This window comes from Melanotaenia boesemani, chromosome 10, assembly GCF_017639745.1.
Source record: "Melanotaenia boesemani isolate fMelBoe1 chromosome 10, fMelBoe1.pri, whole genome shotgun sequence".
NCBI lineage: Eukaryota > Metazoa > Chordata > Actinopteri > Atheriniformes > Melanotaeniidae > Melanotaenia > Melanotaenia boesemani.
This window is the reverse complement of record NC_055691.1, coordinates 23,573,976-23,588,268: the sequence shown is the minus strand read 5'-3', so window position 1 is coordinate 23,588,268 and position 14,293 is coordinate 23,573,976. Positions and strand designations below refer to the sequence as shown.

The window sequence follows — 14,293 nt, the reverse complement described above, 5'->3', positions numbered from 1 at the left end:
TTTCATTAGAAAAATAAAAAGCTCAAGCAGGAAGCACGAGTATTCAACACAACTTTATTGAAACTCTTGAAGCAACATCAATTTACAAACAAGATAACGGGGCGTTTATTAAACAAAAATGCTTTGTTTGGAACCAAAATGACAGAAGAACTGAAGAAGGGAAATAAATTCCTGTGATTTGGACCAGCAGTGGCAGGTGATTTTTTTTTTTTTCATAAAACAAAAATAACTTATTAACTCTTTCAAGTTTACAGGACTATTGATACACATCGCTTGTGTAAATCAGAGATTGGATCTACAGCTTACCTTGTGTTTTAGACTTTAAATGATTTGTTTTCCATATCAAAGCAGACATTACTTTGATTAGAGACAGGAAAATACCACTGATGTAGAATGAGGAAAACAGCGAAAGTGAGTAGGGGCAAATGCTTTCTTAAGATTTCAAATTTCAGTGTGGACCAGCTTATTCAGTCACAGTCATTATGGAAGGCCATTTCAAGATCGCATAGCTTGTGTGCTGCCTCTTGACACTCCTCTGGGTCCCTGGCCAGCTCCACGCTTATAGTTTTGTTGGTAACCGTCCTTGAGCAGCAGCAAAGAAAGAAATATATTAGGATCTGAACCAAAAGACAGCAAAAGTGCTTTAACAAAGTCTGTGTGAACACTGAATGCTTTTGTCATACCCTCTGATAATTCCCATTTGAGTAGTCCCGTGGTGTGTTGAACTGAGTCTGTCCATATCCAGAGTTTGGAGTGTTGGTGAAAGGAGGACGATAGCCGTCATAGCCGCCTGGAAATACAAAAGACTTAAATTTAGACAGCTCATTTACAAGTAAAAATCTCAGTATCTGAAACTGACATTTGCCAGTTCATTATGTCAAAAAGCTCTCACTGAATTTTTAAATACCTCTTCCAGCATATACAAAACATGAAAATCTTTTGACTCATAATTCAAACTGGCTGCAGTTTCACACCCCTAGTTCTGTTCAAACACTCAACTCCAGACTAATATCGTTATACGAACACAGCTTTAGTTCAGCAGGCAGAAAATTGCTCCACAAAAATAAAAATTGTATGGCACCAAGAATTGGGATGTGTCTGAGCAGCTGGGTCATGATTGGAGGACGAAAACTGCAAAAACAAACAACAAATGAGCACAACACCAACAGAAGCCAGACTTCTCTATGACTGATATCTCTAAAACCTTTGCTTAGTGTATGAAGGAGGAATTTTACCAAACAAAATTTGACTAAATCTTTACAGTTTGACCCAACGACATTAAGTATCACTTTAAACATGTTACAAGTCAGGTGTGTGTATATTAACAGAATGACATGCGTTACAGGGATATAATCAGATTAGACAATTGGTATTCAGCAAGATGGTATCACTTGAAAAATCTACAGTCTAGTTTTTTCAAGTCTAAACCATGTTTTTCTTCTACCATTGTTAGGTGCCAAATGTTGGTGCTATAAATGAGAAGTCTACTATGTACTGGGTCAATAGCTGATAAGAGACATGCACACACACACACACACACACACAGACAGACAGACAGACAGACAGACAGCTGTCAACTGAGAGCCAGTAATAAAAACAGGAAATACAGGTTAACAACTGCTCTTACTACTGTCAGGTGCATTAACAACTTTCACACAAGAAGCCACAGTTCTTCTTCAGCTAAATAAAACTTAGTAGGCATTTCCAACTAATCCTATTAACTGCCTCTATGTTTCACACAACCAGCGTGTTCAGGGTTAACATCTGGTATGGAAATATAACTAGCTGATGAGTTATATATTTAGTTTTTTATTTCCCACCTCTGACACAATGCAACTTGTGCATCTTTAATATTTAAAAATAAAAATATGCAATATCCTCTCTTCAATTTCAACTTTTACTCATGGTATACGTTCAGTGCTAGCTCTGCTAACAAGCTACAGCTGATGACAACTGCTGGACTGCCAAAATATCCCCATGCTTTACAATTTCTGTGCAAAAAAACACCTGATGAGAAGAATTTCACTCACTTGGGATACAAATCCCACAAGAGTTAAAAACCACGAATGTACATGTCACTATGTCTCCAAACAATATACAAACACGGCTTTTTCTGAAAACTGGTTCCGTCCTTTCTGAACATACCATGAACTCTAAGAAATGCAACTTTCATGTCAAATTCGATGTTTAGATGAAGCAGAAGTAAAAATAACTAGTGGCTACAGATGTGAACTAACCTCTGAATCCGTTCGAAGAGCCTCTATAGCCATTGATCATGCCCCTGGTGTTGCGGGGTCCACCACGAGGCATGCCTCTGCTGTTGTAGAAAGACTGAGTCTGCCTGCCAAAGCCTGGGCCCTGCTGGGAAGGTTGCTGATGGCCTCCAGACTGGTCTTGAGAATGGAAGGCACCAACTACTGAAGAAAAATATGGTTTGGTGCCCCAAACCAGACAAGTCATATTTCTGTCAAAGTCAAAGAAAATGTATTTGGAAAAACTGGAACAATTCTAAAACTCTGCCCACCAGATGGTAGTTGCTCTGACTGCATCTCTGCCTGCTCCACAGGATGCTGTGACTGACTACTGAAGGCCTGGTTGTAGCTGTTCTGGTACTGGCCGGCCTGGTTCAAGGCCTCTGTCTCATTAGCTGGCGGGACCGGAGCATTTAGGTTGAACACCTGAGGAATGAACACATGACACATTGTGTTGAAGGTAAAAGCAGAAAAAGGTCACAAGCTCATCAGGTGTGAAGCTCTGACTAGTCATTTACTGCATGTTGCTGCTTCCCGACAAATCCATAGAATTTAAGTGATGAAAAGACACTTAGAAATAAAGCAATTAATGTAATACTGCTTTTACTTCATCAGAGATCATACACACTGTAAGCAGCAGTTTTATCCACATGACAGGGATAATGACTTAATTTAAGGTTGATCACACTCCACGTTGACAGGAACAGCTGCAGAATGGCATGTAAACTGTAAATGCTACTAAAGTACAATCGCGTGTAAGCAAAAATGCTCCACAAAGCAATATAACCTTTGTATTGGCCCCCAGAAACCAAGAAGTGCTCCTCTCTGTTTAGATTTGGTTGAATAACAATAAAGTAAACATGAAAAATGTACTTCCCTACCTAGCATGTTATTGGAGCACAGTCCCAAGGTCACAAATTTTGGGCTGCAAATGGACCATCGCTGACAGGCCCTCATGGGCTTCAGCAGGTGATGACATTCATGTCGCGCAGGCCCATACAGCCAATCAGATAAGGCAGCACGAATTTACATTTACTTTTCATATGGTTTCAATTAAGGGATTGTTTTTGGTTTTTTTTCCTTTTAGCATGAGAGACTGTTGACATTTTAACTGAGAAATAGGAAATGAGTGTCATCACAGCCTTACTGTCTGCATTGACTGGAATGGAGCTGCGTTGACATTGATGCCACTGCTGTGAGGAGCTTTGGAAACAGGCTGGAAAACCTGCGTCTGAGAGGCAGGAGGGAGAGCTGTGGAGGGGGGAGGCTGCTCTGATGACAACGACATGGAAGTCTGTTGCAGAGGGGAGACAATACACATTGCATTTAGAGTTTGGAGGAATATATTGGCCTTCACTGATTGGATAAATTTGTAACTGGTTTATTTTTCATGGGAGACTCATTTTATTTTGCTGCATCAGGAACCTAATAACTGACAAGTAAAGCATGTGCCAACAGTAATCTGCTCCACCTTGTCTGTGCACTGAACCTTTTGCCCCATTGTTGTAGATTTATCACAGATAATTGACACAAACTCATAGCATGTCATACGTCTGAGCTAGCATCTATGTAGCTCATTTCAAAGCTGCAAAGTGGGTTGAATCTAGATTCCCTCAGGCAGAGGAATGCAAAGAGGAGTGTCACCAGACCTGTTTGCATAGGTGAAAACTGCTTCAGGAGCTTAAACTTGCTAATTATTATTTTAGTATAAACAAAAATAATTTCAAATATGTGATATTTGCAACATGCTCGTGTCTGTTCGCTTGAAATTATGGGTAGAAAGTGGGGAATCATTGTGTCTTGTACCCGTCGCACATGAATATGAATGACAGTAATACGTTGGAAAAAGTCTCCCAAGCCGCAGACAGGAAGCATTTAATTATGTTCTGTGGCCTTTTTGAGACAGTGGAACTGAATTTTTTAAACTAGGCAGAACAGTGAAACTTTTAAATTTTTCCCCCCAATTTATTTTTGTCTAATAAATTTATCTTTTCACTGTTATATATCCACAGAAACATCAGGAAGAACCAAACCAAAGGTATGTGGTGATGTGTGGGTGACAGAAGGTGCAGAGCTGATCTGGGACTCTTGACACATTCCAGGGTCTGGTCCTCCTGTCCCTCTTGCTCACCTCAAAGAGCTTTAGTACATTATTCAATACAAAAAATAAGTGAACTACCCCTGTGAAAATACAGCCCCACATTTCTGATGAGGACAGGATGAGAAACGTCATACTGAAAAGCAAAGACCTTCTCCTTCTGACATGAAATACAGACACAGGTTTTAAGGTTGATGTTAAGTAATGAATGAAAACTTTCCTGAAATAAACTGTTTTATTTCAAAGTAAGATGTAATAATAATAATAATAATAATAATAATAATAATAATAATAATAATATATTTTAGGTAAATCACCTTTCAGGAAACCCAAGGACACTTTACAAAATCAACAAATTAAAGTAAAACAAAGCTGTCAAAGTGCACTAAAACAAAGAAGTGGAATAAAAAGGTGTAGGAACGATCCTAGTGGTAATTAGGTGGATGATAGCTGTGATAATACTAACAGATATGTCTTTTTTTTTCCCTGGAGAAAAACAAAAAAATGTTAAACTTGATTTTTTTCTAATTCATTTCTATTACAAAAGTTTTCATTTACAATAACAGTGTAGTTTAAAATTTCCTTAAACCGTTTGTTTGTACTAGAACATCATAAAATATGAAAGTGATGTCACAAAGTCAATGCCACTCAAAAGTTTTGCGTTGGTGTTTATACATTTTTAGTTCGGAGTAGCAGAGCTACTAGTGGGAAAAGGTTAGTGTGAAGCCCCGATACACCAAACTTTACTACAGAAACACTATCGGATAGGTGTTGTGGCTAGATAAAAATATGATAGTCATCATGAAAAAATAATGAATGCTGGTAATTAATGAATGTTACCTGAGCAATAGTCCAACAAAAGTCCTACACTGTATCCTAAACCAACAATCAGTGCACAGCCTAGTTTACCTGGATGGGGTCGATGGGCTCTGTTGGGGGTCGAGGGTCTGGTGTGTGTGAGGTCTGATACATAGGGGGTGGTGTTGGAGAAACGATGGGGACCTGGGAATGGAGAGCAGGCAGATATTGAATTTCTCCATTCTCCATGCCATTTAAAAACAAAACACATGTCTTTGCTAGCTATGTTATCACATTCCTATCTAAATACTTACTTGCGTGGGCTCAGGTTGGACAGGAACAGAGTTGGGTTGTGATAACCGGGACTCAGGGTGAACTAAAAACAAGTGCAATTTAGTTAAACAGAATCCTCAACAGCTGCTTTTAGATGTCATACTTTCAAATAACATTAGAACAGTGTTTCTCCTTGTTAAACATACCTGGAGGACAAACTATCTGTGGTACGTCCATGTTCTGAGTGGGTTTCATAGGCTGTGCTGATACAATGGCTGGGTCAATGGGCTGTCCGTCAAACTCCAACATGGAGTCCTGAGAAAACAAGCAATTAGTAACATGGCACATCCTCCATTGCAAGTAGCATTGTCTAACAAGCCTTCCTCACCTGCATGAAGTTGTATGTTCCCTGCATTTGTGCCATTAAGTCCTGTACTACTTGCTTCCGGGCCAAGGGGTCAGTGGGCGGAACAGGAGACGTTAAGTTCATGGGGTGGGTCTCCAGGGCAACGGGGGGAGCCGTAGGCTGCACAGGTTGCTGCTGCAAGGCACTAACAGTCTGGGAGTAGAGGAGGGAGGAACAAACGGTGTTTTTGAAAACTACAACATGTCAATTTAAAATCACACAGGAAGCTGCAGTAAACATTTTACTCATGAGTCACACCCTGACCGGAGTGACAACTGAAACATCAAACATCAAATCACAGGCGATCATGCAGTCAGTGACTGGATCTTATCATCTGCCAACAGCTCCCACTGAAAAACCTGTTTATAGTAACTCGGCTGTAAAAAAAAAAAGGTTCACCAGTTCCTCAAAAATATTTCTGTGTTAATGGTACGTTTAAGAACATAATACTCAGTCACAATAGTGAGGTGAAAGAAGTTAAGTTACAGGCACTGGCAATGGATGAACGATAAAAAGTATATAAATATAAAAAGGTCTTTTTTGTATATTTCTAAAAGAAAAGCACATTCAATAGCTGGTGGCTAAATCTGTTACAATTCATATTTTCTCCTCTGCGATGAATGTTTTTTGTGCATGGTCCGCTGGAAATACAAATTAAAAAAAGGAAAAGAAGAAAATAATGTACAGATACGTCTAATCTGAATAAGTACCTACTCAGTAAAAACTCAGTAGAATCTATTTTACACAAAATAGACACAAAGGTGCAGGTGTCTTAAGAATAAGGCAACAACCTCTAAGTTAAACATTGCTAGTTGCTCCATGAAATCTTTTGCCCTTCACTGCAGTAGAACTTACAGAAGATGATGTAGTTCACATTCGAGCAGAGCAAATATTGTCTTGGAAACGACAACTTCTACTAATGGTTCAATCATATAAAAGTTACAGTGCCCCTTAAAAAAATGAAAAAACCCAAGCAGTGTTTGAAAACAACCATCAAAAAGTTTTCTTATAAACTTCTAGAAATTTAAGTGTTTCAGATTTTAAGTGAAAATGGGCAACATTGGTTTAACATGGTTTAATGTCTCCACCAGGTAACTGCAGGCCCCTTGGAAACATGGAAACATAACGTCCATCTTGAAACCAAAGTTGCTCAAGCCAAGATTACTACATACTACTAGATGATAAAGAGAGTGGTGATGTGCACGACTAGCCGACTAGTTAAAATGCACCAAGTCAAGGTTTTTTTTTCTTTAAAGTCAACTTTTTATTTGGAGGAGTCGTGTCATTTTGCAGCAACATGGTGGCAATATAGCCCTGTGTTAGAAGAACAGCGTGGCCTTTTTAATAATGGTCAAGCTAGAGAGGAGGACACACAACACAGGTCTGAATCAGAGTGGGCGGTAGGAAGTGGAGGGGTGATGGTTGGAGCAGGAAAAGTTAGCTGTGAGAAACTGCCTGTTTAGCTGTGATTGTTTTCATTACAAGCTTTAACAATAAACACCACAAAGCTCTTGTAGTTACAGCAGAGTCCCGTGTCTGCTTCACCACTGCTAGATGAAGTGAAGGGAGCTCACCCTGAAGTTAGCAGCAGCTTCAACCTGGAGTAATCACCTTGCCTTCACCTCCCAACCTTGGTGTGGAGGCAGAAAATTTAACAACTGTTTGAGTTTTCCCCCCGATAGTGGAGCCAACAGACCAGAACAGCATCGTTACTAAACCCGCAAAGAAATGTTTTTTCAGGAGCAAAAAGACCAGACGGAAAGACAAAGAAAATAACTGTTTTTCTTGACGCTGAACGATCCTGCGAAGATGGTGTTTAGTTCACCTAGCACAGCAACTGCCCCATAAATGCAGCTGACCCAGGTTCAATCCTGACATCTCCCTGACCCACTTCTAACCTACCTGCTGGACAATAAAGGCCACTAGAGGCCACACAATGTTAACAAAATGTAAAAAAAAAAAACAATCCTTTATAGAACATACACATTATACAAATAATATCTCATACATGTTTTACAATTTTCATTTGGAGATTGTAAAACGCCTCCATTTCCAGTCTTTTGTTTCATTATTGATGTCATGATGAAATCACATCTACGAAAAGGCCTGACCAGTCGACTTCAAAAATCACCTAAAATGCACATCCCCAAACGAGAGTGTGCATTTGAACATTTCTTACCTCCGTTTCCCTGGTCCACTCGTCCCCCTGCTCCTTTTCACTGTAAGTGCTGTCTGGAATGAACTGTCTGTTTACGAACTGAAAGGCGAAAAAAACAATATATCAATGTAAAGTGATAAAATACATCACAGGCCCCGATATGTTTGTTACACTCACCTCTGTTGTTTCTACTGTGATGGGCTCTGTGAACTCCTCAATTACTTCACTTTCTGTGGAGAGAGAAACTGTTTAGAGAATGCTGTGCTGATTTCATTATTGCTTGATCACATTATCATTTTAAAAATAGCCAGTTTCATGCAGAAAAGTCAGAACCTGGATCAACAGTCTGCTCTTCTGCTTCTAATGATTCAGTTACTGCTGCTGCAGGCTCTTCTTCCTCTTCCTCCTCACATACTCCATTTTGGTGAGATGGCACACGGTCAAAGTACCCACTCAGTAGAACCTGGTCCAAAGTCTCTTTCAGTGCCTTGTCTAGTAGAAGAATAACAAGGTCATTATTCAATTGGAAAGTCAAACCATTAAAAAGAACACATCCAACAATTCTGACAAGGTCTCCATCATCAAACCATTATCATTCTTAAATTAGTACAAGTGTGAAGGACATCTGATACACCTGGACCAATATTTCCTAGGCCTACTTCTAAACTGAATGCAACAATTCAAAGTTAAAAAGCTTAAAAGCTTTATTACCAAATTACTACTTCAAAGAAACTATCAAGTGGTGTCTTTTGTTTCTTTTATATACATTCAACCAGTGTTGAATGTAAGGCAGACAACTCTAAAGATGACGATCATAAATATCCACTGTTGTTTCAAATATTTATGTTCATCTAATGCAGAAATCATTAACAAATAATCAAATCTATATATTTTAAAGCATTCTCAACCACAAAAATACTAATAAATACCATGATATTGTGGATGTGATTGTATGAGATTTAACATTGAAAAAAAAAAAATACCAACTTAAAACCAAAGCAGTTTAAACATAATACACTAACAAAAAGTTAGGGGTGTTCAGCTTTTGGCTGAAATGTACAAAAAAGTTGATACTACACTTATATAATTACTTTAGGGCATTTAAGTAGAATCATATAAGGATAATTCCTTCATGTCAAAGAATTTATTGGAATGAAAGCTACCAACAGTGGTGGGTGCACCACAGCATAAAATGTCTGTCTCAATAACTTGTCATGTGTTCGGGTTCATCCTGGTCTGATAATGTCAAAATTTAAACAGCAAGATGAAGACTGTTTAGACACAATATGTAACTGAACCCGAACATTAAATAGTTGATTCATTGTTCAGATACTTCTTTTTTTGTTTTGTTTTTTTTTCCACCGTGTTTGAGAACAGCATGTGTAAAGACACTTAAACACTAAAAAGGTGTACATGTGCATTCAAAAGTTCAGAGAGATGACATTAAATTCACCTGTAAAGAATATATTGCATTATGCTGTTTAACCCATTTAATGAAACCCACTCAGAACAAGGATGTATAACAGACGGTTCATCCTCCAGCTATGTTTGACATTGTTTAACTTTAATGGCTCAGGTTAATTTTTCCAAGAGCTAAAAGATTATTTCAGCACTGGCTCTGTTGCATCCCCACAGTGGTCTAAGGTTCTATATAGATTAGGCCCATTAACACTGCTTAAGTGCATCGCTCCATCACTGCTGCACTTACTGGAGTCTCAGCAATGCCGTGCCCACAGTGAAACCAGGAAGTCTGCTTTGGCTTGATTAAAGGAGAAAAAAATCTTAGATGAAAATTTATTTCTTTAAATTGCAAATCCCCGGTCTTTAAAGTTCTCGGTGCTGTTGGTCAAAGATGATGGTTAAAGATGACCTTTAAGGGAGAGTTGCTTCAGTGGAATAGTCCTAAATATTAACAAAAACTACGGCAACATAAAATCACAGCAATATTCTCAAATATCCAGGCCCAGCCTTTAGTGTAAATATCAGGAGGTCATTAACTTGAAACATGCTAATAATAAAATGCAATCTATTAGAAAAGTCACTAAACTCATACACTTACAGATTGGGAAAGCAGGCAAGTGCTATTTTGTTCCTGCCTGGTGCTTCAGATCAAAGATCTTTCTGCCATCATAATAAGCCTCCCGATTTCAAAATGAGACCTTGTCACTCCAGTTAAAGGGTTGGCTGGTGTCATAACAGTGAACTGGGTCACCAGTATTTTAATGTGGCTCCAGAGATCTGACCAGGGGAAGCATGGGCAACAGGCAACCACTGGCACTCTGCCCTGTTGCTGAGTCAGGATAAGCCCACAGCTCTCAGCCCCTGAGCAGAATGCAGCAGTGTGAAGCCTGAGGCCAGACCGCTGAGAATGCAATACACCAATATCCCCAAGCCCTGATTATTCACATCACAGCACTGCACACATGCTGCATTAACAAAACACAAAGCAAATGCTACATTAACATATTAAGACTGGCTAATGGCCTCGGTACCTTCTGACAAAAGGTATTGTTTAAAGCTTTTACCATTTCCTTTTACCTTGTTTTGGGACCATTCAAAAGTGTCTGACAAATTACCGATGGCCAGCTTCAACATAATAAAAAACTTGCAGGTGACTGCGATGTCAGCACCCATCTGAAGAAATGGAACACCAATAATTTGCATCACCAGCTGGACATAAAAATACATCCAGCATGAATAATAGTTCAAGTTTATTTAAATTTTGTTTTGCTATAACCTGTAGCAAAACTGCAACCACGAGTGAATAATTGATTATTATATCTCATGAGGCACATTTAGCAGCTGATTTTACTCCTGTTTAGAGTGAAGACAGAAAAAAAGCAGACACACAAAATTGATCATAAGTTCTAGATGGTTGAAGACCAGTACTCTTGTTGTAGCAGATACATCTAAATTTGGTTTGCTTGTCTACAGTTAATAGCCAAAGCAAAACAGACATAATTAAAAAATTAAATTGATGTAGATTTCTACAATTTGAAACAGACTTACATGTTGTTCCTACTACAGCCTTTTCCCTCCCTTCCAGTAGGTCCCAAAGATGCACAGATGCATCTTCATACTGGTCAATCAACCTGCAAGTGTAAAGATTAGCTGTCATGATCCAGTTTTTACAAATAAATTTTTTTTTTTTTTAAGTTCTTCGCATCTCTGAATGGAGCTGATGTTCAACATCTTGAACCAACCTCATGTTCAGATCACGTTCTGGTCCCACTAATTTGTAGAACTCATCGAAAGCTGCAAGGTCTTCATCTGTCAGCAGTGGTGAGCCGCTGACTCCCTGCTTCAGGTCCTGCCGCACAGTCTCATCACCCAGTCGATCCAGGATAAACTGCAACTCCAGAACCGTCTTAAGCCTCCTCTGCTCTGCCTCTTCTCGCTGCAGCTGCTCCCGCCGTGCAGACTTCTTCACCACTTTCTGAATCTGGTGATAGTGTAAATGAGGAACATTTAGCAGATTTACTAAAAGCAAAAATGGAGTTAACTCACTGAACATCTTTAGAAAACCACTGTCATCTTTACATCTTGTCCCAATGCAATAAATGTCTTCTGAAGCTCTCGAGCAAATTCCAAGTTGTTCATGACTTCCTGGTATTTGGACAGGGCCTCCTGAACAGATGAAGGAGAAGATGATTGGACATGCATTAATGCAAAATCTTCATAATAGTGGCAGGATTATCTATGCAGAATGATGAAGGCTTCTGTGTACACACCAGCTGGTCCTGGTTGAGACCTTCCCCTTTATTTTTCCTGACTTGATAATCATCCAGTTTGCTCTGCAATAAAAACATACATAATTTGGAAACAGCAATTAATTCTTAGTACTAAGACACATTTTGTGGTCAGGACTGTTATTTGATGAGGTACGTCATCATGTCTGGCAGCTTACCTTTTTTTTCTCCATATTGCGGACCTTTTTGTCAATGACACACAGCACTTGCTTCAAGACTTCGGACTGACCACCGAGTGCAAAATTGCCCATTGACCCTGGAGCGGATCCCACCTCTGGGCTGGCAGATTGCACTGTCCTGTTTGCATTCATTGCTGAGGGCATCTAGTAATAAAAAGTTTAAGTAAAATTTTTGGTGACCATAAAGACAGATTTCATAATTAACCATTAACACGAAAAACACCATAAAACCATTTAGCTCTAACGTCTGTCAAACCATTTATAAAGTCAAAAAAATACTGCATGGTGACCCATTGGTAATAGTAACATGTTATTTTGTTTTCATGCATTTATTTTATATACCAATGAACTCATAAGTACCAAATTCAACAAATTATTTGGAATCTATCCAGATGGAAAAGAGACAAGTTAAATATGTTAAGTCAATATCAGTGCAGATGATATTTCGACTGCAAGCGAATGTATTTCACATTAATTCAGTCGTAGTAGATCCCTGACTCAGCTTTCAATACTACAGCAGTGTCTGTCCTCGTGTTGCCCTCTACAACGATTCATTTCAAGCAGCAAAGCAAATTGATCATAAATTTGAGAATACACTACCTGAAACAAACATCTTACAAACAAAACATTAACATACTATCCACAAATCTGAAGGTTTGCCATCAGTTTCGTTTTCATGGAAAATTAGGATAAGTGGGAACAAATGCAAGTTTAGCATTTTGCTACAAATATAAATAAATTGGTTATTTTTAGAAATGGTTACTGTCAGTACTGTGACAGCATGATCCCATATCAACTGCTTCCTGGATACCAACTCGAGATATTTCAGATATTAAACTCGTTTTAAAGTTATTCTCGCCTAAACCGGTCAGTTAAAGGTACAAAATTTTGTATTTGCCCACTATTTATAATAGTGGACACCATGGTAAGAGAAAGATCATATTACTTTAAGAGGTATAAACGTGGGCTGGGGTGTGATTTCATAATACAAGGAGGACAATGCTGACATATACCACATCATGATGTCAAGAATTTTTTATTCCTGAAGTAGCTATAGTTTCGTAACACAAGTGTGCTAGTCAAGACAATATCCGTAGGCCGTTAAACTATTAATTTCGTAGCAACTAGTCAACTTTTGTATCAACTCTGTGGTCTGGAAGGATAGCAGTCATTTAAATTGGCTCGATTACGATAGCTTTAAATGTGTGGCTTCAGTTACCACCACTGTGTTACCCCTGCGGTGCAGTCCATGTTTTCGCTGAGCTTCGGTCAAATGGCCCTGGCCGCACTATCGTTAGCACAAGCCACTGCCTTAGCATCTTCGCGCATTGCTAGCTTGCTTGTCTGATAGCAACACCGACGCGTGCTAGCCAACAGCTACTTGAGAGCCTCGTTTCCTCGATAGCATCACTCCACATTCACCCACCTTGTTGTTAAATATCCACAGGGGAGCTTGTTAATGAAATGTAAGAAAGGGCCAAGTTGTTATTATTGTTGTGTTGCTTTATGTTCTCTTTCACTCTTGTGTGGGATCCGCCCCGCCGGCCTCACCGACAACTGAGACGGTTCGAAAGATGAAGAAACTCTTTATAAAGGCGAAGCTCCTTTGTATAGTCGTCTAAGCTATGCCTGAATAAATAACTGGAAAAAAAGCAACCGTAATAAAGCTATCATAATTTCAGACTAATATACACAACTATCATATACAAGTTCTACCATAATGTTTTAAATTCAGCGTAAGATTGACGAAGTGACTATTTTGAATTTTATATTTTTGGTTAGGCATAAATGTTTACAGCTTCTTCATAAAAAATCTGCACAATCATTAGCTTTGATTAGACTTATTCATGTGTCTGTGATTTATAATATGGTGTTATTCAGCAACTACTGCACTTTCTTTGAAGTCTGCCCTAGATTAGCGAACACCTGTCTTTTCATACAAACCGTCACATATGGTGGCACATAACTGTACAGTACAGTTAGTTTCAAATTCAAGTTCTTGATGGACATTTCAATGGGATATTTATGTCTGAGATGACTGTCATAAGACTATTAGAAGTTGGATATAGTAAAAGGTTATAATTTTGACTTCACTGTGCATAGTCCAACTTCTTATACCTTAATAATAACAACAATAAGTAGTAACACTAGTACTAATCCTATCAATAATAATAATAATAATAAAGTTAAAAATAATAATAATAATAGCGGCCGAAATTAGTTTTGCCAGGCTCTCCCTTAGAGATAGCCTGAGAGGCTTTGTGATCTGTGAGGTGCTCAGAGTAGAGCTGCTGCTCCTCTGCATCAAGAGGAGCCAGATGAGGTGGCTCAGGCATCTGGTCAGGATTCCTCCGCCTGGGGGATTCCTCCTGGATTCCTC

At 38.9% G+C, this 14,293-nt stretch overlaps 1 protein-coding gene across 3 annotated transcripts; it reads right to left on the bottom strand.

Moving 5' to 3' along the window:
* Positions 1 to 40: 40 nt before the first annotated feature.
* Positions 41 to 13,494, bottom strand: caprin1b (cell cycle associated protein 1b). Of its 3 annotated transcripts, none has more exons than XM_041997174.1 (18): positions 13,340 to 13,494; positions 11,893 to 12,057; positions 11,717 to 11,779; positions 11,526 to 11,612; positions 11,189 to 11,427; positions 10,995 to 11,077; positions 8,319 to 8,477; positions 8,163 to 8,215; positions 8,007 to 8,084; positions 5,810 to 5,980; positions 5,628 to 5,736; positions 5,463 to 5,524; positions 5,260 to 5,352; positions 3,400 to 3,546; positions 2,525 to 2,678; positions 2,238 to 2,417; positions 684 to 790; positions 41 to 582 (listed from the first exon to the last, which is right to left on the bottom strand). In XM_041997174.1, the coding sequence occupies exons 2-18, from the start codon at positions 12,055 to 12,057 to the stop codon at positions 496 to 498; spliced, it is 2,037 nt and encodes a 678-aa protein (XP_041853108.1). In that variant the 5' UTR covers positions 13,340 to 13,494; the 3' UTR covers positions 41 to 495. The 3 variants fall into 3 exon arrangements, with proteins under 3 accessions (XP_041853108.1, XP_041853109.1, XP_041853110.1); XM_041997175.1 differs by having other exon boundaries at positions 2,238 to 2,414; XM_041997176.1 differs by lacking the exon at positions 3,400 to 3,546.
* Positions 13,495 to 14,293: the final 799 nt, after the last annotated feature.